This window comes from Sylvia atricapilla, chromosome 3 (genome assembly GCF_009819655.1).
Source record: "Sylvia atricapilla isolate bSylAtr1 chromosome 3, bSylAtr1.pri, whole genome shotgun sequence".
Lineage (NCBI taxonomy): Eukaryota > Metazoa > Chordata > Aves > Passeriformes > Sylviidae > Sylvia > Sylvia atricapilla.
This window is the reverse complement of record NC_089142.1, coordinates 93,996,302-94,017,627: the sequence shown is the minus strand read 5'-3', so window position 1 is coordinate 94,017,627 and position 21,326 is coordinate 93,996,302. Positions and strand designations below refer to the sequence as shown.

The 21,326-nt window shown below is 40.4% G+C and overlaps 2 protein-coding genes across 2 annotated transcripts in view; one reads left to right on the top strand and one right to left on the bottom strand.

Moving 5' to 3' along the window:
- Window positions 1-5,707, bottom strand: part of SPATA17 (spermatogenesis associated 17) — an 84,908-nt gene extending 79,201 nt beyond the window's left edge. Inside the window, exons 1-3 of the mRNA XM_066314434.1 lie at window positions 5,313-5,707; window positions 4,867-5,208; window positions 1,470-1,559 (exon numbers count right to left, since the gene is read on the bottom strand). Coding sequence (XP_066170531.1) covers window positions 1,470-1,559; window positions 4,867-5,208; window positions 5,313-5,707 — 827 coding nt within the window. The remainder of the gene's footprint in view (window positions 1-1,469; window positions 1,560-4,866; window positions 5,209-5,312) is intronic.
- GPATCH2 (G-patch domain containing 2) overlaps window positions 5,503-21,326 on the top strand; it is a 118,911-nt gene continuing 103,087 nt past the window's right edge. Inside the window, exons 1-3 of the mRNA XM_066316212.1 lie at window positions 5,503-5,761; window positions 14,790-15,503; window positions 20,810-20,871. Of these exons, the coding sequence (XP_066172309.1) occupies window positions 5,706-5,761; window positions 14,790-15,503; window positions 20,810-20,871 (832 nt within the window). The 5' untranslated portion in view covers window positions 5,503-5,705. The remainder of the gene's footprint in view (window positions 5,762-14,789; window positions 15,504-20,809; window positions 20,872-21,326) is intronic.

Sequence of the window (21,326 nt, the reverse complement as noted above, 5' to 3'; positions counted from 1 at the left end):
CTACATTGAGCCTGTGCTCCTAAGCAAGCCAGAAATAATTACAGAATTATAGATTCAATCAAGGTTGAAAGAAACCTTCAAGATGATCTAGTCCAACTGTACACCCAGCAGCACCATTATAATCTCTAAATCATATTCCCAAGTGCCACATCTTGAACTCCAGGACATGGTGACTCCACCATCTTCCCAGGCAACTCATTCCAATGCCTAATCACTCTCTCATTGAATTTTTTTCTCTAATATCTCAACTGAACCTCCTGTGGTACAGCTTAAGTACATTTCTTCTAAGCGCACATAATGACTGCAGCCTATCTTACTATGAGGGAAATATTGGTCATTAAGTAGGAAATGTTATTTAAGTTAATAACTCTTCAGGCTTCATATAGTAGGTCTGGATGATGTACAATTACATGCAACAGGCAAGAGGTCAAACTAGAAGATGAAACAATCCTTCTCCCTCAACTGCCCTGTTTTATGAAGATACAGAAGTCTGAGCAGATGATTTGGCCAATTGGGCTTATGACACAAAAAATGGAAGAGGGCTTTCTGGGAGAATGGACCAACCACAGTTTACAGGAAATTTGTAACAATGTTTTAAATCATAGAATCACTAAGGTTGGAAACTGCTTTCAAGATCAAGTCCAGTGTTGATACAGCATTTTCCAGAACAAAGCTGGTGAAGGGTCTTGAGGGGAAGCCACAGGAGGAGCGTCTGAGATCACTCAGTCTGTTCAGCCTGAAGGAGACTGAGGACAGACTTCAGCGCAGTCTACACCTTCTGCACAAGGGGAAGCAGAGAGGCAGAAATTGATCTCTTCTCTCTGGTGACAAGTGACAGGACCCGAGGGAGTGGCCTGAAGCTGTGTTAGGAAGATTTACACTGGATATCAGGAGACGTTTTTCACTCAGAGGATGGCTGGGCACAGGAATCGGAGTTCAAGAGCCATCTGGGCAACACTCTCAGGCACATGCTGGGACTCTTGGGACTATCCTGTGCAGGGCCAGGAGTTGGACTTTGAAGATACTTGTGGGCCCTCCCAACTCAGGCTATTCTATAATTCTATATGAAGTCTCTGAAACAGCATATCCAAGAGTCATCTAGTTGTTTCTTTATGTTCCAGTCATAACAAGATTTCTTAAACAATACTGTGTATCTATTCTGAAGATAATTTCCCTGCTTTCTAGCATCATGCCTTTTAATTGTATACAGTTCTGAAAGTCAAAAATTATTACTTCTTATAATAATTTCTTACAATATTTCTTTTCCACAGCATATATTTAATAATATTGAAAAACTGGTTAACAGTTATTGCCTGGGGTTTTCTGGGATTTTTGGGGGGTTTGTTTGTTTGGGGTTTTTCTGAAAATGCTCCAATTTTATTAAAATCAAGTAATACCACAAGAAATTTTGAGGAAAAATTCAATGCTGAAACATGGTTTAATATATTAAGATAGGCTTAATATATTACCTCAGATAGGCTCTGACTCTGCATGCTCGAAACCAGCGCTGGATCTTGACAGCAGCTTTGTACTTTATTTTTCTGTCTTCATCTATAGCTCTGAAAATATAAAAATAGTAATACTTCTCAGGGTGGTAATGTGGAACCAAAGTAAAAACGTTGTTCTAAGTATGTTTTATTGTTGCAGCTTGGGATCCTTTTCAACAAGTTTTTCACTTTTAATTCTACATAATTCAGTGGTAATGCAGAAAAATATAATTTACATTAGTTGCATAGTATGAAGGTAACAAAGGATATTGCAGCTCATAGAGGATGTAAGTTTTGAGAGCAGGTATTTCTTATTCCCATACAATACTTAGATACAAATCAGCATGTCACATGGACTTCTTGCATTGTAGTTGAAATATGTGGATAATGCTTTAATGATAATTAGGCCTGAGTTACAACAAAAATCACATAACTGTATAAAAACGTGAATCTAGAGTATTTGTGATAAAGCTGAATGTCATGTAAGGAAAACCATGAATCCAAAAGATATTAAAGAAATATACTGTTAGCCTGGAAGAGACTTTTCAGAGAATTCAGGAAGAAATCATTATAATTATGAATTTCAATGCTGAGGGATAGAACTCAGCTAAGAGATCACCTCTAGCTTTTATTCTTCTGTTTGTTTCAAAACATCAGTAACTCTCAAGTCTTTGAACTTTAAATTAAATTTTAAGTTCCATAGATTTTTATTCTTTCCCATTTTTACTAGAAACATACTCACCAAATTCTTTAATTTGTTACATCTGACAACAAATAACAATTAGGTTACTGTTAGTTTTCTTAATTAGCTCTCCTAACAAAGTTTCATGTCAGCATTAATTGCCTCAGTAAATACCAACAAGATTCTTGTTTATCTGATAAATGAGGATTATCCTTATTATATTTCTGAAATTTAAATGAATTGTAGATTTATTACCAGAGATCAAGAGACATTATCTCCACTCATATCTTCTGGTGCATTAAATGGGCACAAATTTTCAGTGTCTGACATGCATCAGACATTCTCAGAGCCTGAAAACTCTTGGAAACAGGCTTTTTTTACCTAAAACCACAAAATTAACAGTTTTCAAAACTGGCTAGAGAGTTTTCTTGTTCCTTTCCTGTGCAGGTTCCTAGTCTTCACTGGAAGCAGACACCTCCAGAATACTTCTACTTAGAGGAAAATGACTTTGATCAAAAGAGTATGAGCGATCTAGCCCTGGACAGGCAGCCACAATTACATCCTGGAAATTGAGGGGATGTGAGACTGGCCATGTCAGAGGTGCCAGCTCCAAACCCAGGCCTACCCACTTGGCAATGATAAGTCCTCTGGAAGAGGAAAAGCCTTCTCCTCTCTTACTCCCTGACAATTTTTTTTCTAGTTGGCATTCAGTCCTGCCTGACCAGAACGGGGTAGAAATCCTTGTAAAGGTTATTGGAGCAAAACAACACACTTGCTTTTCTCAGACGATAGTTTCACAAACACTTCCAGCTGCCAGCAGAAGAGTTTCGAGGCAAAAGTTTCTTAAGAAGGTATCTGCCCTTTTGATCAGATTGCACAGTTGTCATACTGCTTGAATTAAGCTCTTGAGAGTCACAGATACTTCTCAAAGGTTGTACGGAACGTTAAGAAGACCTATTCAAGCACCTGGCATATAGATACTACTGTAATTTAAAGTAGGTTCTTGGACAAGCAGAGTGATAAAACTGTGTAACACTTAAGAGAATGAATTAATGGATCTTGTATATTCTAATCCTCATGCTGAAGGTATTTCTTAAATGCAGACTTATGGTGTTCTTTAATTGTGGCATCATTGGACAAGTTCTTCTCTAGAAAGGTGCTTTTCTTAAAAAGCCAGTTTAAGACACCTCATACCTCTCACATAAACAGAGTTCTGCATAAAGCACAACAGGAATGCTATTAAGATCAGAAAAACATTATTAAGATTTGTTGCTGCACTGGACCCTTTGAATCCTCTCATTCGCATTCTCAGCTGCAAACCTGAATTTTCTGAAATGGACAGATCATAGCCCATTCTTAAAAGGGAAACAATTCATTTTTGGAGAGCTTTGCCAAAAAACAAATCCCCAAACATCAAGCATGCTGCCCTCCAATGGATTTCCAAGTCTGGCTCAGACTGCTCTTTCTAACCTGAAATGTGTGAAATACAAGCATAGCCTCCTGTAATTGACGTTTGTTTAATGAACTGCTGTGTGTACAGCCACAAGAGTAGGAACAAAAGTTCAGGCAAAGAACAGAAAAACACAACACTTTACACGCAGGCAGGACTTGATCCCTGTAACTTTCAGTGATGTTCAGGAGCTTTGTTATTCATGCTAATGATGTTGTAATTAGATTCAAAAATAAATGATTCATTAATTAGTGAAGAAAAGCACAACTATGCTAAACATATTTGGTGGTTTTTTATGTTTGTTTTTGCATCACACACACAGCAACAGTGCAGCTGAATGAAAGGATTTATAGGACAAGTTTCAGCAATATTTAAGTAAGTCTTACAACTTCTAATTTCCTAAAATCTGGTCTGGGAAAAGTTGGAGTCAGAAAAAAATTCTGGGAGTCAGAAAACTCGGCACAAACCATCCCAATTGGTGAGGACAAGGGTAACAGATCTGATCTGATCTCTTTCAATTAACTCTTAAAAAGTTAAATTTTTTTTTCTAAAAAATGAAAAAAGAAATAGTGTCTTTGCAAAGGGACAAACATCCAGGCACTGTCACAGATGTGAGCCACGAGAGCAGGACTGGCGCGCCGCACCTTGAGGGATGCCCAGGGAATGGCAGCGCCTCCAGGGCGGGGCAGGGCCGGAGGCTCCAGAGGCGGGACCGGGAAAAGGAGGGCGGCTCCCGAGGCGGGAGAGGGCGGACCTTGCGAGGCTCAAGAGCGTTTCAGGAGTTTCCAGCGGCTCCTTTCCCCTCAAAATTAGCAGGGGGACAGGGGAAGAGCGGGACACTCAGTATCTTCAGTGTCTAAACGGGCCCCTTAAAGACGCTGCGCTGCGGCCACCAGATCTCCTCAGATCTCTGTGGAAATATTGGGGAACAAGGGTTGGTACTCTCGGGAGGGATTTTAAAGCGAAACAGTTTCACAGAATCGTATAATCACAGAGTGCGTCAGGTTGCAAGGGACCACAGTGGGTCATCTGGTCAAGCAGGCTCATCCCAGAGCACAGGGCACAGGATTGTGTCCAGATGGTTCTTCAGTATTTTTCAGTATTTTCCAGGGAGGGAGACTCCACCCGCTCTCTGGACAATCTGTTCCAGTGTTCGGTCACTGCACAGTAAAGCTGTTACTCATATGATGAACTTGCAGTGCATCCAGTTTCTACCCACTGCCATTTGTCTTATTGCTTGGCATCACCGAGAAGAGCCTGGTCCATCCTCGTCACACCCTCCCTTCAGATTCGTAGAGACACGGAGGAGTTTCTCTTTCACTCGTCTCTTTTCGAGGCTGAACAGGCCCAGCTCCCTCAGCCTTTCCTCGTAAGAGGCATGCTCCAGCTCCTTAATCACCTTCACAGCCTTCCACCGGACCCTCTCCAGGAGCTCCGCGTCTCCCTTGTCCTGAGGCGCCCGGAACAAGACACTTTCCAGGGAGGCTGCCTCCACTTCGTTGCCGGCGGGAGCGGGGCCCACCCGCCCGTCCGCTCCAGCCCAGCATAAGGCGGCGTATCCCGCCCCACCACCGGCACGGCCCAAGTACCTGTTCGCAAGGAAATACTCCTCCCGGAGTACCTCCAGCCTCTCGAGGAGCCGAGCTAGGGCGGCCATGCTCCCTCCCTCCTCCCGCCCTCGAGACGCTGCCGCCATGGCAACGGGGCCGTCCCAGTGCGCTCGGGCGCGGGGGTGTCGCTGCTGCCGGCGGCCCCGCAGCCCGGCACAGGCAGTGCTCCGGGGACAGCGGAAGCTCCGCAGAGCCCTACCGAATCCGAGGCGGGGGTGGCGGAGGAGACGCCGCCTTCCTGGGCAGCGGCCGGGCGAGGGAAGGGAAGAGGCGAAGTGGTTGCGTCCGGCTTCCTCCAGTGCCGCGGCTGCTTCCGGGCTCTCATCATGGGGGACTGAGGAGCAGCGCCGGCCGCCCGCGCCCTCCCCGCCCGGCCCGAGCCCTCCCGCCCTCGGCCCCCGCTCGCCTCCCCTCGCTCAGTCTCTGCGAAGCGGCGCCAGCCTCCTCGGGGAGCGGCCGGGGGAGGCGCCGGGTTCATGTTCCGGGTCGCTGAACCTACCCCGACCCGAGCTCAGGCGGCGAGGAAGAGCTGGTAAGCCGGGGGACGTCCGTGTCCGCCGCCGCTGCCCGGCCGCGGGGCCGCTCTCTGCGGGAGGGGTCCGGACCCCGCTCCGCGCCACGGGCGGGCCGTGGGGGCCGGTGGTGGCCCCGCTCCGGCCGGGCCTGCCCGCTGCTGCCCCTTTCGCTGGGGGAAGGTGATGGAGCCCGCCCCAGGCCCCGGGGGACGAGGGGCTGCAGGTCCCAGAAGTGCCTCTGTCGTGTCTCGGTGGCTGGACGCGTTTATGAGCGAGCAGTGGGGCTAGAGGAAGAAACTTCCACGCCTTGTTTTAAAAAGGACAGCTGGAGAAAGAGAAATGAAAAGTTTTGTCCCAAGCTTAGTTAGGTTTTCCTGTGTTTGTGTTTTTGCAAAAGTGATAAGACTCTCGAAGGCCTAAAGCCCTTGCAGCGTGTGCTGCTGGGCCTCCAGTGCGGTGTGTGTTTCCTGCTCTAAAGCTTTCTGCTGCAAACCAAGAATCAACAAGTGCTGCTGTAGCCATCGAGCAGAGAAAGCACGGGTAGTTCTCCTGCAAAAAAAGTTCACAGACTTACTATTTTATGTAATTCCTTATGCTAGCATAGTGACCTCAAAGGCCGCATTATTTTAATTATAGCGCTGTAAGGAAGGGAGGCTGAGTAACAAAACAGAAAAAGTCAATTTTGTTAGTAACTGTGAGTAGTTCTGTTAGCAGGCCATGGAGATACACTGACTGGTAGTGGAGAGAGTTGATGGAAGCAAGATGTTCCAAGCAACCAGCTGGGAAGCCTTTCATTTTCTTCCTGAAATGTTTGGTATCTTGTGATATGTTTGGTATCAACTGGTCTGTGTAGTTTCGTATGTTTCACTTTCTAATGGACGCGAGGAGGATTGTGATGAGGTTTTGGTTTGGAGGGTTTTTTTCAGAGGTTGGTAAACATCCTCTAGAGGGTATGTTTCATAAACAGATAACCTGCTGGTAGATTTCCTAGCTGAAATAGGTGTGAAATAGATCTGAAATAGATTTCCTTTCATCTTTTTCTTTGTTTCTTTTCTGGGGATGGGGAGGAAGAGAAGTGGAAAGGTTTAGTGCTTTGTTTCTCCTCTTCTTTTGCTGATACCACCATTTTTTTCCCTGTGGGTATTTTTTCCTCTGCATTTTTCTAAATGAGAAAACTTTCAAAGAGAGATTTTTATTTGCCCAGCTGATAATTATTTGCTATAACAAGTTTTCTGGTGTTGCTAGGCATCCAAATTAGCCTGATGTAAATATAGCTTCTTTCTGTAGTTCAGAATGTTTCAGAGAATAAGGTATATTCCAGTGGCACAAGTATTTTTGAGTATCAATGCTACATACAGTAGAAACATTGCCCAAGACATTCCAAACGTGTATCTGTGTTCTGTCAAAGTCTTCGCTATTTATTTGACCTGTAATTTGTTGTTAAATTTTACTATTTGTGTCTACATAAAGTAATTTAATTCCAGAAGCTTCTAGAGTAGCCCTCAGCAGCATAGGTGTAGGCATATTTTTCTATAATTGTCATCAGACAGTAATGATTTTGCTTATGCTAATACACTGTTCAGAGGAATTCAATACAGAGGAAAAGATATTGAAATGCTGTTCATTAAAAATCTGACCACTCCTCGGAGCTGCTCTCTTATTCTTCTACACATTTCAGAAGCTGTCTGTTAAAGGAGGCCTGTTCGAGTGGGGTGCAGGAAAATACTTTTTCAATGTCTAATACTTGATGTAGAAAATTAGGAACTTGTGCTTTTCTTAAAAACATTGAGATCCTAAAGAGGTGAGTAGGTTCAGAACAGCTGCAGAGTAAAATTTTTCACTTTGGGTGGTAAAGCTTCTCCAAAGCAGAATGATTTTCATTGAAACTGTATTTCGTGTGGCAGTTTAAGAATAGTGTGCAGTTTGGATACTTGCTGGGCACTCTGATTCTTTTGATAATGACTGTGGTGCTTTAGCATATTACCATGATTTGACAGGTCATGTGATTCTGCACCTTGACAATTAATTAATGAAGTCATACTTCTGAAAAGGGCAGGCATATCTGTAAATGGCAGCAATGGGATTGCAAGAATTGCTCCCTCTCATGATAAATTGCTCCAAATCTCATTTCTGGCTGACCAATTCATTTGTGTTGAGCCTTGTTAAATGTAGTTCATGTCAGCATCTTTCTGACTGTATGCCATTGCTCTGTACTGAACACTGTTAAATATGAGCAGACTGATAGTATTTATTGTTGTGCCTTCTTAGATAAGCAGCAGTTTTAGAAAAGTCAGATGTACTTACTGCAAGTTAGCCTGGTCCTAATTTTTAGGGGGATCATCAGTATAATAGGTGATAAAATTACATCATTCCTGAAACACATTTTATTGTAAAGGGCAGAAGTACAGAAATGGTCAGGCTGGAAGGAACCACAGTGGTTCATCTGGTCCAACCTCTCTGTTCAAGCAGGCTCATCCCAGAGCACGCAGCACATGGCTGTGTTCAAATGGTTCTTGAATATCCCCAGTGAGGCAGACTCTGCACTCTCTCTCGTCAACCCGTTCAGTGCTTGGTCACCTGCACAGTAAGGAGGTTCTTCCTCATGTCAGGAAAATCCACAAATGCCAGGGATTTACATCCAAAAAGGAGTCAGAGGAGTCCTGTAACTTTATTTGAATAAAGGAGAGAGTCCACCGGGCACACACCTGCGGGGTTTTCTCTCTTGAGGTTTCAGAGGGCACAGCCTCCTTGTATCCTAAACTCATGGCTGCACCTTTCCCTCTTCCTTTCCCCACTGGCCGAGGTCTAGGATGGTACAGCCTTCCCGAACTGCCTACCACATATTCCCCCTTGAACCTACTGTTTTACCCCAAAGTTCAGAAACTCAGGCTTGTGCTGAGCCTTGTCTGTTATAGGAGCCAAGCTGTCTGGGCTCTGCAGCAAACCTGCTGCCCAGAGTTGGCAGGGACATTAAGCCCCATTTCAAAGATGTTAGCACCCAGACCCATCACATTGTTCATAAAGACATCAGTTTTCCTCAAAATCCCTCCTTTTCTTACTTCTCAGTTTATCTTTACAAGCCCTAGCTATTATTAACTTAACTCTTTCTAACTACCCTGGAACATTTGACACACGTCCCCTCAACTTTTCCATGTCTAGTCCCTGCACCAGGTGTAGCGAGTAAATGCAGAGAATAAAGCAGAAAATGACATTTCATATTAATCCATTAATCACTAGAGGTCCTTTCCCATGGCTGCTGATAGCCAAGGTCTCCCATTCTTTTCCTCCAGTTGAGAAGTCCTAATCTCCAGGGCATTAGAGACCTTAACCTGAGTGTAATGGGTCCACCTGTGTTCAGCTGTCCTGGCTGCTGTTTCTGTTGTCCTGGTTGGAGGTTATGAACAACAAAGTCTAAAAGCAGCATCTGTGCTAGCATTTTGCTGTTCCAGGAACCCCAAATAAGGTCAAGTAAGCCCTGCCAGGGACTCCAATGACCTCAAGTAACCTCAAGTTACAATTTCATCCATTTCTGCCTGTTGTCTCTTGTCTAATTGCTTGGAACCATTGACAAGGGTTTGGCTCCATCCTCTTGTCATCCTCCCCTCAGATACTGACAGACACTGATGAGGTCTCCTCTCAGTCCTCTCTTCACAAGGCTGAACAGGCCCAGCTCCCTCAGCCTTTCCCAGAAGGGAGAAGCTCCAGTCCCTTGATCATCATCATAGCCCTCCACTGAGTCTGCTGCATGTCTTATGAGGAGCTTTTCTGGAGCTTTCCAGGCCTCATCAGGGCTGAGCAGAGGGGCAGAATCACTTCCCTTGACCTGCTGGCAATGTTTTTCCTGATGCTCCCCAGGATACCTTTAGACTTTTTGGTCAAAAGGCTGCTGGTGGCTCAGGGACAGCTTGTTGTGCACCAGGACCCCCAAGTCCTTCTCTGCAGAGCTGCTTTTGAGCACGTCAGATGACCTGTACTGGTGCACAAGGGTAAGGAAACTCCAGAAGGTTCTAAAGAAGTTTCTGAAGTACAGAGTTAGTACCAAGAAATAATGTCTAGTATGTGATTGGAGGAATAATATGTTGATGGTGAACGTATGCATTCAAATATATGGGAGATGCATATTTGATATAGAAGTTCGTAGACATTTCCGGCAAGTCTGGTAACTTATGCCCTGCAGTGATGGTTGATATGGGATGGAGGGAATGGCTTATGGTGTAGCTTTGCATACCTGGTGGTCCAGCAGAGATGCCAAAGGACGTGGATGTGGAACTGGATGCTTTGTCCACCTCTTAGTGATGGCTTTTTAAAGACAGTGAGTTTAAATAGTCTCAGCACAACTTCAATTTCTGCTCATTGAATCATTAAGCTTGGAAAGACTTCTGAGGCAAACTCTGACTGTTACCCCAGCACTGCCATGTTCATCACTAAACCATGTCCCCAGGTGACACACATACACTTTTTTTGAACACCTTCACCAGTGCTTCCACCACTTCTCTGGGCAGTTTGGTTCAATACCTGACCATTCTTTTCTAATTTTTTTCTTCCTAATGAAGAATTTTTTTTTTAATATAAATTGTTTTTCAACCTCCCCTGGTGCAGCTTGAGGCCATTTCCTCATCTTGTTACTTGGGAAGAAGGGAAACATAAGCTTCTATGTAACAGAGGTTTATCAGTGATTTCCTAATCTACCATAGTCTCTTGCCATCTTTTTAATAATTTTTACTTAATTATGTTGCTTTGTTTTGCTTCCCCATTTGTGTGTCTCAGGAACCATGATAGTTCTTTTTGAGTCTAAATTCTTCAAGTAAGGCAGTGAGATTTATCGTGTGCCGCTCTCTCCAAATACTTGCACCTCTTCAATCCAAATTTCAGTCATGCTCATTAATAAAGCAGAGCTCTCAAAATGAGTGCTTCTAAGGCTTTGTGAAAATAACTTCTGAGCTGGGATTCAAATTAGTACCTATCTGAAGATGAAGGTACTGTGTGGGTACTGCTGTGTTACGAGACATCAGAGAATCCACATGGGAAAAGATTATAGGAAGTCAGGTTTTATAATCCCGATGTTGAAGGAACTATTTGATTTTTCTTGTGCTTTTAGCTTGTGATCAAGGTGGTTTGTGAAGGAAGCAAAACTCATGGTTCTTTTTGGAATTGATGAAACACAGATGCAGCATAAATTTAGCTGCAAGAAGCCCCAGTCCTATTTAACAGGAAAAGGTATAGAACTAGAAAGTAAGTGTAAACCAGTTGTTGGTTTGGCAAGAGATAATGCCTCTCCTTAGGAGTTGTTCAACTAAATTAGCTTTTCAATCACTGTGTGTTTGTTAAATATTTTGTGGGCAATCAGAGGTCTACATTTTTGTGTGCTTTAGGTGAGAGGTGAACACAAATGATACTTAATTTTCACTGTGGAAGTGAGTGCCCATTATTTCTATTAGGATTTTCAGTTTTAATTTTAATACTGAATAGAAGCTGTGTGATCTGTTTTGGAATAGGTGAAAACAGTTGTGGTGTTTCCTGCAAACAGGACTTACATGCTCTATTCTGGTAAGGGTTAGAGAGGAACTGCATTAGAATTGCTTCAGATAAATGTAAGGGTCAGTGTAGGCAAACTAGATTTTTCTTGTAGTAAAGTAGGATCCTCTCCTAGTGAGGACATTACAGTTTATTGCTAGCTGTGGGCTGTTGCTGTAACAGCATTTTTATAGCCTTATGTGAGTCGTGCTAAACTGTGGCTCATCTTAATATTTTATGTACCTCAATATGTTGTTCTACATTCATTGTTACAACCTTTGAAATTTCTTGTCTTACTGAACATTGCTGATACTCACTGTTAATGTTCTTAATACTTCTTGTAGTTATTTTTCAACTTGTTTCAAACGCAAATATTTTTGTTACAGTTCCATCTGCAGCAATGATTAAAATTGCTTCATAGGTTTGGAATACAAGCTTGACAGCTGGTTGCAGACAATAGAGAAAGTTTCAAAACTGAGTTTGTCTGATATATAATGCTATAATAGAAATATGCTCCTCAGTTTTGGGGATAGAACCATTCATATGAAATCTGTTTGGCTGCTGCTACCTTTGGGTTTGGTTTTTTTTTCTTCAATTATAGCAGGAGAAATGAGAGTTCCAATAAAATTAAGCAAAAGAGATTTTGGGGGTTTTCAGGGGAAGGAATTTTAATGTGGACCACTGGCATATTGAAAGTAAGAAGTGAATAGAAAGCTGAAGTGTTTTCAATCTGTGTTTTCAATTCTCAATCTATTGGAAAGGAGCTTGTACTGTCCCATATTAATCAAGTAATTCTTGTAATCATCCTAAGGATGCATGTTGAAATAATTAAAATATTGATTTGTCTGATCTACATAGGAGGTGATGCAGTTATGATACAGTTATATTATACATTGGACTATGACTGCAGTTTTTAGGGCAAATAAGGTCACTGCCCTGTACAAATCTTAATTCAGGAGTGGCAATTAAGAGACTTGCTATTCAGTAGAAAAGATTAATTGCAGAAGTGCATAATATTCAAAGTCATAGTCTGCTGGAAATTAAGTCCCATCACTGCTCAGAGTCATTTAAGACTCTTGCTATCCCTTTACTTCAAAAACACATGAGGATGTTCACTTTTCTTGAGTTATGTCTTTTGATCTGGCACCATCAATATTGCAGTATTTTGAGAGGAATTCAGGGCAAGTTTCATTCAGGTATAAAAATCAAAGCTGGATATATCATGTTTGATCTTGAAGTATTTTGGAACTAGGGCAATTTTACCACCATACTCGTGCCATTATCTGGACTAAATTGGTATGACCACCCTAGGAGCTGCATTGATTTTAGTGACACAGTTACCCATACAGATTAGGGATACTGAATTGAAGGGATTAATCATAAACTATGGTGCAAGCCATTAGTGTCCCTGTCTTCTCTTTCCCTTTTGCTTTGTGCTGCAGGATCACTAAGAGAATGGGCTTCAAGAGATTTGTATAAGCTAGTTCATATTCTGACAGGTTAGTAGAAATCTGTTCATTTGGAGAGGTATATCTGGGATTAAGTCTACAAGTTCACTTTTTGGTGCAGCTCTACTTCTATCAGTTTGTCATAGATGCAAAAGTGTGTGGCAGGAAGAGCTGGGCAGGTGTTTGAGGAATTGGTGTCTGAAATTAACCCAGATGGGCTGCAGTTTGTCTGTTCAAGTGTTATGGCTTCTGTTAAATGAGTGCAGAAAAGCCCCTTGCATCTCAGGGGCATCTCATTTCTGATAGGGGCACCTCTGGGGATGCCTGTCCTCATGGGGGTTTAACAGGAAGGCTGAAGGGGTGGGTGCCCTCCCACTGCAGCTGTAGCCATGGAGAAACATGGGCTAATGCATCTGTTTAAGCATGTTGGGAACCACGTGGATTAAGGAGAAAGTGTAGCACTTTTTCCAGAGCTGTCTCACCATTTACAAGGTGATATAATTCTGCTGTACTAAGAGCCAAAGAAAACGTTAAGAGGGAGTATTATGACTAGAGGATACATCAGGACAGAAAAAGATGCAAGTGACACAGCAGTTTCAAGAATTCAGAATAAGCTTATATTTCTACCACTTTCTGTGCTTTTATTGTTCTAGCATTTGAAATGTTTAAAGTAAGTATTTCTGAAAATGGTTTAAAAGAATATATACCTTGTTTAGGTAAGATACTTCATTAGCTTTTGGATTTCTCCTTAAACATGTTCTTCAGTTCCTCTGTTAATATTTAGGACTGCCCATTCAGCCATCACTCAGCTACCTTTGATGATGGAGTTTGTGCTAAGTGGCAGAGGGAAGCTGTCAGTGATCTATGTTTTCTCCACATCTACAGCACCATATGCATAGAAAACGTGTTATTATAGGTTCCACGAGCCATTTATGTAGTAAAACCAAGTGGAGTCTTGCTTTTAAATGTCCTCTACATAATTTCCTGAATGTACAGCATCTTCCATATGTATCAGTTTGTGCAGTGTAGTAGCAAGCATGAAAATTATTCTTTGCTTTACCTCAAGGAAAGGGGTCTTCTGATGTTTTGATATGAGAGTCTGATTACTGTGTTTATGGAGAAGGTTCACAGCCTTCAGAAAAGGATTAGAGTTCAACAGCAATCATTTAATGTTTTTGTAATTACATTCATGTAATGCATGGGTGAACTTACTGAAGCATACTGAGTTAAAGATGTACTAAATGCTAGTGAAATCTGAAGAGGAAGAAGCAAAACATTTAAAAGGCTAAGGCCTTAATTTGACACTGTGTGTTTAGGGATTTTTTTCCTTATGCAAGCATGGGATTCTATGGATGCATATACATGTGGTAGGAAACTTTGCATTTAATTCTCTAGAATGATCTGCAGTTGGGTGTTCTCTCAACCTAACATAACTTCACTGAATCCATATTTTTTAAAAATCAAACAGATATCAGCCATTTGGAAAGACAGAGTTAGTTACTATTAGGTAAAAAGTCATATCCAAGAGTTGCTGTCTCAGCTTCATTTTGGCATTTAGGCAGCATTAAGAGAGAATCATCCTTAAAAATATTTTATCGTAATGAAAATCTTAAGCAGAACACATTGATGTACATCAAGGAGAATATTATGTATTCCATTTCCCATTCCTAAATTTAAGATGTGCTTCTTACCTGTAGTTAGAGTGAATGCTCTTTGTTGATGCTTTTGCTGTGTTGAATCCCTGACAGTCATGTAAGTGTGATGAGATTAATTAAAACCAAACAATAACAGTGAGGCCAGAAACAAACAGGGGGACTCATTGGCTGCCTCTTCTTTCCAAGACAGAAGTTTGGGAAGATGCATTTTAAAAGGAACTTATTCTGATGTGCTGCAAATATTGTAGGACTGGATGCCAAGGTTTTGTCTCTTGGCAGAAAGAATCAATGACTATCCTATAAATATAATTCTTCCTTGCCTAAAGTGATTTTGCCAAATGAATTTGTTGTAGTTTATGCTTAGCACTTTCAATTCATTTGTTGTTTTCTTGTGTGTGTGTTGTTTTTTTTTCCTTTGAAATCTCTAGGCATTTCAGTAGGACTATGGAGGAGCTGGTTCATGATCTGGTCTCAGCACTGGAAGAAAGTTCGGAGCAAGCAAGAGGAGGTTTTGCTGACACTGGAGATCATTCTCGAAGCGTGTCTTGTCTTCTAAAGAGACAGGCGAGGAAAAGGAGGGGACGGAAAAGACGTTCATTTACCACCCATCATCCCTGGGAGACTGGCCACTGCCTGAGTGAAGGCTCCGATTCCAGTTTAGAGGAATCAAACAAAGACTACAGGGAGAATCATGCGACCAAGAAAGACCACAGTGATTCTGATGACCAGCTGTTGGTTGCTAAACGTAGGCCTTCCTCAAACTTAAATAACATTAGAGGCAAAAGACCCCTGTGGCACGAACCGGATTTGGCTGTGGACAGTTTGGGAAACAGAACTTTGCGCAGGAGGAGAAAGGTAAAACGCATGGCAATAGATCTGCCATCAGAAGTCTCTAATACACTGGCAATAACTCAACAGCAGGATAACAGCAGAGATCAAGAAATGGACAATAACAATAAATCATACCAGCACCAAGAGTTTTCCAAGAGCAAAGTGAAAAAAAGGAAAGTATCTGCAGCTCGACAAGGTCCAGAAATCTTGGATGAAGGAGTAGTTATAGAAAATGAAGAAGTGAATCAAGCAAATAAGGACAAAATGGAATATGAGGAGCAAAAAGGCTCAGATGAGAACATGAGTGACAGGTTATTCTTTTTTTTTCTTTTTATGGAAACTCTTGATAATATTTGTTTGCTTTTGTTACTGTTGCTTGTATTGGGAATCTTCAGATTTTTTGTTTATTCCAGAGTCAAAACTCTAGCATCAATAGTATCTGTTTTAACAAATTACTCTTAATTTTTTTACATCTACTATTTTTTGTGTTAGTTACTCCGGTTAAGGAATTCAGCATAAAATAATGTAGCAGAGGAATAACCAAGAAAACAGTTTGGTGAAATAATATGTTCTAATTGTTTCGAGATTAAGAATGACAAAATACACATACAAATAACATGGGTTTTTCTGGGCATTTCAGCCAGTAACGGTTGTCAAATAAGAATTTAGTGTTTTTCCAATTTCTAGGCATTGGTGCTTTGATTGTTATCTCTATTTGTCAGAAAGGTTGTCAGTGTTTAGAGTCGCCATTTAGACAGTATGTTCTGGTGTGTCATGGGCATAAAAAGTCTGCAGGTTGCCAAGGATATACATCATTTACGAAATGCAAAAACCAATTTACAGTTCAGAAACACCTGAGCTTACCATTGGAAAAATGGAGGAATGATGACCCTTTGGCAGTACACCTCATCCATCCATTCTAGACAGCAGTCATACTACAGTGGTAATTGTTTCTAAAGTACTATTTTGACAACACTGTAAGGTGTAAGTCATTTTTCCACCATACACAGGGGATGTTAACTGCAGGGCCTGGTAAGCCTGGTTTTGTTTACTCCACATGCCAGGTTCTGAATGCAGAAGCATCAGGAAGACAGACACATCTCGAAAGATATCATTTTGATCAGTTCCTTGACGGCACTGGTGTCCCTGGTTTTTTTTTGTAGGCATTCTATCTGTAAATTGTTTATCCTTTTCCTTACTGAACAGGTAGTATTGAGGTGCAGAGAGTGGTTTTGACCAGAGCAGTCAGATGGGTTACTGTCATAACAGCAGCAGTGTTGGTAAGGGGCTCCACTAGCACTCCAGTGATAGTCAGGAAAGTCTGAAGTCTTTTTGTTACATACTAGCTCTGTCCTTCACTGTGAACAAGAAGCAGCTGGAAGAACTGAATAAAGCCCAAGCCTTAAACGTTTTTCCTTGCATGGTAATTACTAGAGCAGAACTTATCCTTCAGTGTAACTTCAGACGTCTTCCTTTGACATGCAAGTTAGGAAGGAGTCTGTGCTGTCAGGAAGCTTTAGAAAACTTCTCTTTTCTTTGACGATTCCTGGAGTCTGTTCCTCCAAATCTGGGATCTAAACAAAGATGTTTAAAAATTTCCTTAAACTGTGAGCCATTGCATAGTTTTTCATATCTCCATAGTCTTGCTGTATTTTTTATTTATAAGAGACTTTCTGTTATGCTACAAGGAAAACTGTTTTTCAACTCAAAAGTTGTGTTGCTAATTTTTGGGTGGAAAGAAGAGCGATCCATAAGAATATTCTTTAGCAGACCCCCACAACTGAGCTAATCAGGTCAGTCTGAATCTTCTTTCTCAAAAGAAATGTTATTGTTTTTAAAAGTTGATATTCCTCTTCAAAATGCTTGATGTTTTGTTACCCCAAATGCTGCTTTTGCTCAGGTCAAATTTGTCATTTGCTTAGACAAACACTTGTCTATGGCCCCAGTAAATAGTCTTTAAAACCATTCTCATTTTCATAGTGTGTTCTGCTCATGCACATGGTAGAGTGATAGTCTGTCATTCTACTGAATTGCTTTCAGTGGTCAGCTGTACTAGAAGGCTTTGAAATCACTGAATTAGAAAACTTGCATTTCATAGTGTGGTTAGAAATCTGCTGTATCTAGGCCTCTCAGGTGATACTCAGGTGATCAGAATATTTTGTATGTGCATAATTTTAACTTGTTTTAATCTAACTTTACTTAGATGCAATAGTGCCTTTATTAGAAATGGTTTAGCTAGAAGAATTTGAAACAACCAGCAAACTCTTAAGAAAAGTGTGTTCTGAAAACAAAAGCTGAGATTTTAAAAGGGAAGATGGGATCCTACAAGATACAAAGAGCTAACAAAGTACCCTGGATAACAATTGCACTTCAGCAACACTTGCTGGAAGAGGAAGAATAAAAAAGTATACAAAGTTGCTTTTGTTTTGTATGCAATGTGTGCAGTAGTGTTCAGTGCAATAGTTCGGTAATCCTTTAAAAAGAATACTAATTTTTTTAGAAGTTTTTTTTTTAAAAACAAAACAAAGCTGATAATTTTTAATGGGAGTTAAATTCCTTGGTTCTAAAACCAGTCAGAAGTTTGCAGTGTATACATGACATTATTTGAAAATAACGTGGTTTTGAAGTGCACATTAAAAATGTTAAGTGGCACTTCTTTTGCAGTTTTTTATCTCTGTATGTGAGTGTTCAAACACCAATAACCAGGTTTTAAGTGCATGATTCAAAAGTTGGAGAAGGAATCTTCAAACTCTTGAAATGTCAGCATCTAAATGATCCCAAAGATAACTTCCTGGGAGGATTGTTTTAAGCTCTGGAAATGAGATTTCTGTGATCAGAGCTTATCCATCCTTATCCTCAATGCACAGCTTTTGGTCAGTTTCAAGCCAAATTCAGCAGTGTGTGAAGTTCTGGGTGCTATTTAATTTCCACAAGCTTTGGCACTTGTTTGTGTTTGAAGTGACTAAAGAGAGGTGAAATCTCAATTGCCTGTTTTGGAAGAGAAGCAGCAGTGAAGCTCGGAGGCACCACCCACTGAGGCCAGGAGGGAAAACAGGAACTGGTCAGGTCCTGGGGGCAGCACAAAGCTCCCGTGTCTGGTATGAAACCAAGGCACCAGACAGCTTGTTAGGTGAGGGAACTGTGAATTACGAGTATTTCTTCTTTGTTTCCGTAAGTGTAGAAATAAAGATGCGAAAGGTTTTGGAATAGTTTAGATCTTGCTTCCAAATATTTGCTTTCCTACGCTGTTTTATAGGACTGAAAAGAGTCTGTGGGTTTTTCCTCTTTCATGGAAGTCTTTCTGGGAGTGGAATTCTCATTACAAAGCAAAGGAATTAGCAGTATACACTGCAAAATTACATTAAAACTGCAAATATATTCCATCATAGCAGGTTTCATGTACTTAGATATTAGTGTATTAATTCCAGAGGTTTTGAATTTATTCAGTGAATTGACTGCCATGTAGCAATTATCTCAACTATAATCCTTCCCCAGTGTGGCTGTGGCCTGAGGACAGTGAATGCTGTGGCTGCCATGTATGTGGCATGGCATTGCCATACCATGTGGCATGGAAGTATTAGTCTGAATTTTTTAATTTTTTAAAATTTTTTTTCCAAAAATTTCAAGTAATTATGTTTTCATGTGCTGATTAGTCCTTCGGTGAGAATTATTTCACGACTGAAATATCTTATTTAAAAAATGAAAAGAAACTGTTCTCAAAATCAGAAATTTTGGTAGAGAAAGTGGCTGAAATATCAGGGTTGAAAGGATTTCTTGACTTTGTTTTAAAACATGCAATTAAACAGTAAATGGACAAGAAGAATCTATGAAGAAAGGATGTTTTTTCCTTTGAAGTGGATGATGTAAAATTATGCACAATGAAATCTGTGGACAGTAAAGCCATCTGTGTTTTAATTAAAGTGAGGGTGGGATGCTTGCTCAAAGGGAATTACTAGGACTTGCAATATTTGAGAAAGTTCTCGGTCCCCCTCACGAAAGATGGTTCCATTCTCATTGCATGCACATCACCTTTCTTCTGCTTGGAGCAATTGTGCAAGCGTTTAAGTGTGTTCTGATTATATTATGTATAAGATATAGTGAAAGTGTTGCTTATGCATCAAGAATTTGGATAAGCATAAGATGCAGCAAAGAGTAAGACAATTTAATCTTCAAACACAGAGGTATGTCTATACATATATAGATATGTTTTAAAAAAAGCAATCACTGCTTTGTGTCACCCACTACCATATTGTGTTTCAAATCCTGTTGGAATGCCTCCCAAAGGAAGATACTAACAACATATATATGCTTATAATTAAATAAAAGTTAGATGAATTTTATATAATTAATATATTTATGTGAATAATTTATATATTAAAAACCCCGAGACTTGCTTTTGTGAGAAATTAGAATTTAAAAGAAACATTTTTCTCTAGTGTACTAGTTATTTGATAGAAAAATAAAAATAATTTATTATTTAAAAACGGTAAAAATTGAAAACAGTTGATTTCAGGTATAGGACAGCACGCAAATTGTAATATCAATAAGTGTACGAAGGTAAACAGACAAAGTTCTTGTGTCTGGCTTGTATTGGCACATCAAGAGTAGCCATAGTATTTATAAAAGGTACTTGAATTTGTCTGCTGAAATGATGTGTTTGGGGTTTTTTTTAAATTGTTCTACATCTCGAAGTAAGTAAAATGTGATAAAATTGTGGTGAGAATGTTACTTCCTTAACATAGCTACTCTCTTGATAAAAAGTGAAATAAAGGGTTTAGAGAAAAGTCCTCTTGTGTGAAACTCAACAAAGTGCAATCTGTGTTATCAAAAGACCAGTCTGATTTATTATTTAGAGACACATAGATTATTGTATGTAACAATGTGCATACAGCAAAGGACTAAATACCTACTCATGCCTTTGAATTTAGAGATGTGTGTGCATGTTGTATACACACATTATAATTTTAAGGCCATGCTGGAAGTCATACAAAAGCAAACTGTACCTTGTTTTTTTGTTGTTGATATTATGATCATGAATCATACTTATTTTCTTCAGGGTGACCTTTATTTTGATTTAATTGGCCACCTTTGTTATAAACATTTTTTGTTCTCTCTGAGTAGAACATCATGAAACCTAAAGCAGTATCTTTTCCAGAATATTTGCAAATTATGTTCGGAAAGGTAATTCGATTTTCAGATTCTTATATTTCATGTGCTGAAGGAAGGCTTAGGCTGCTTTTGATTGAGACTTTTCCTATTTCATTGAGCAGTGGTGTTCCAGGATCAAGCTGAATTGCACAGTATAAGAAGGGAGCAGTGAGCATTTGATGGAAGCAGATAATAAAATGCATCAATTGTGTCAGCACCTCGTTGCAGTCACATCTGGCTTACTGTCAGGGTACCATTAGATTCCTATGGTTTTATGGTGCCAAAAATAATACGCTTTGTAGTTAATGGAACTGGGATATTTGCAGTTTGATTAAAAAAACTCATCCTATTTTCTCTCCGATCTCCGTTGGGCTTAAGATCAATCTGAGCACAGGCTTGTCTCCTTAAAATTTTACGACTGAAAGATCAATTGTTCTTTTGATCTGTTTCTTTCTTTCTCTTATTACAGTGAATCCAGCAGTCTGAGCAGCAGTGATGCTGGTTTGTTTACCAATGATGAGGGAAGACAAGGTATTGAAACAATCTTTCCCTTCTCCACCCCTCAAACCACATCAGTTGAAATTCTGTAAGCGTTACAAGCTATTTCATAGGTTAATTATTGTATTTCAGTTCTTATTACTGTTTTCCTGAGTGGAAGTACAGCTTGCTTTGTTGTTTGTGGGTTTTTTTATGTTATCAGAGGGTATCTTGAATACCTGAATTAGTCAAAAGCTATATTGAGAAACAGTCTCTGTAATATCATAAAGTTACTTAAAACTTGAGCATCTCCTAAAAATCATCTATATGAATTGCTCAATTCCTCCAATTTTCTGACAGGACTCTGGCTGTAGTACTGCTTCTCATGCTATTCTTGAGGTGGGTTTTTTTTGTTCTTTTCCTCCAAACTGATAGGGGCAGGATTTTAGTTCTTTTTCGTTCACTGGTTTGTTTGAAAAGTAATTTCAAACAAACTACTTTTTCTGCAG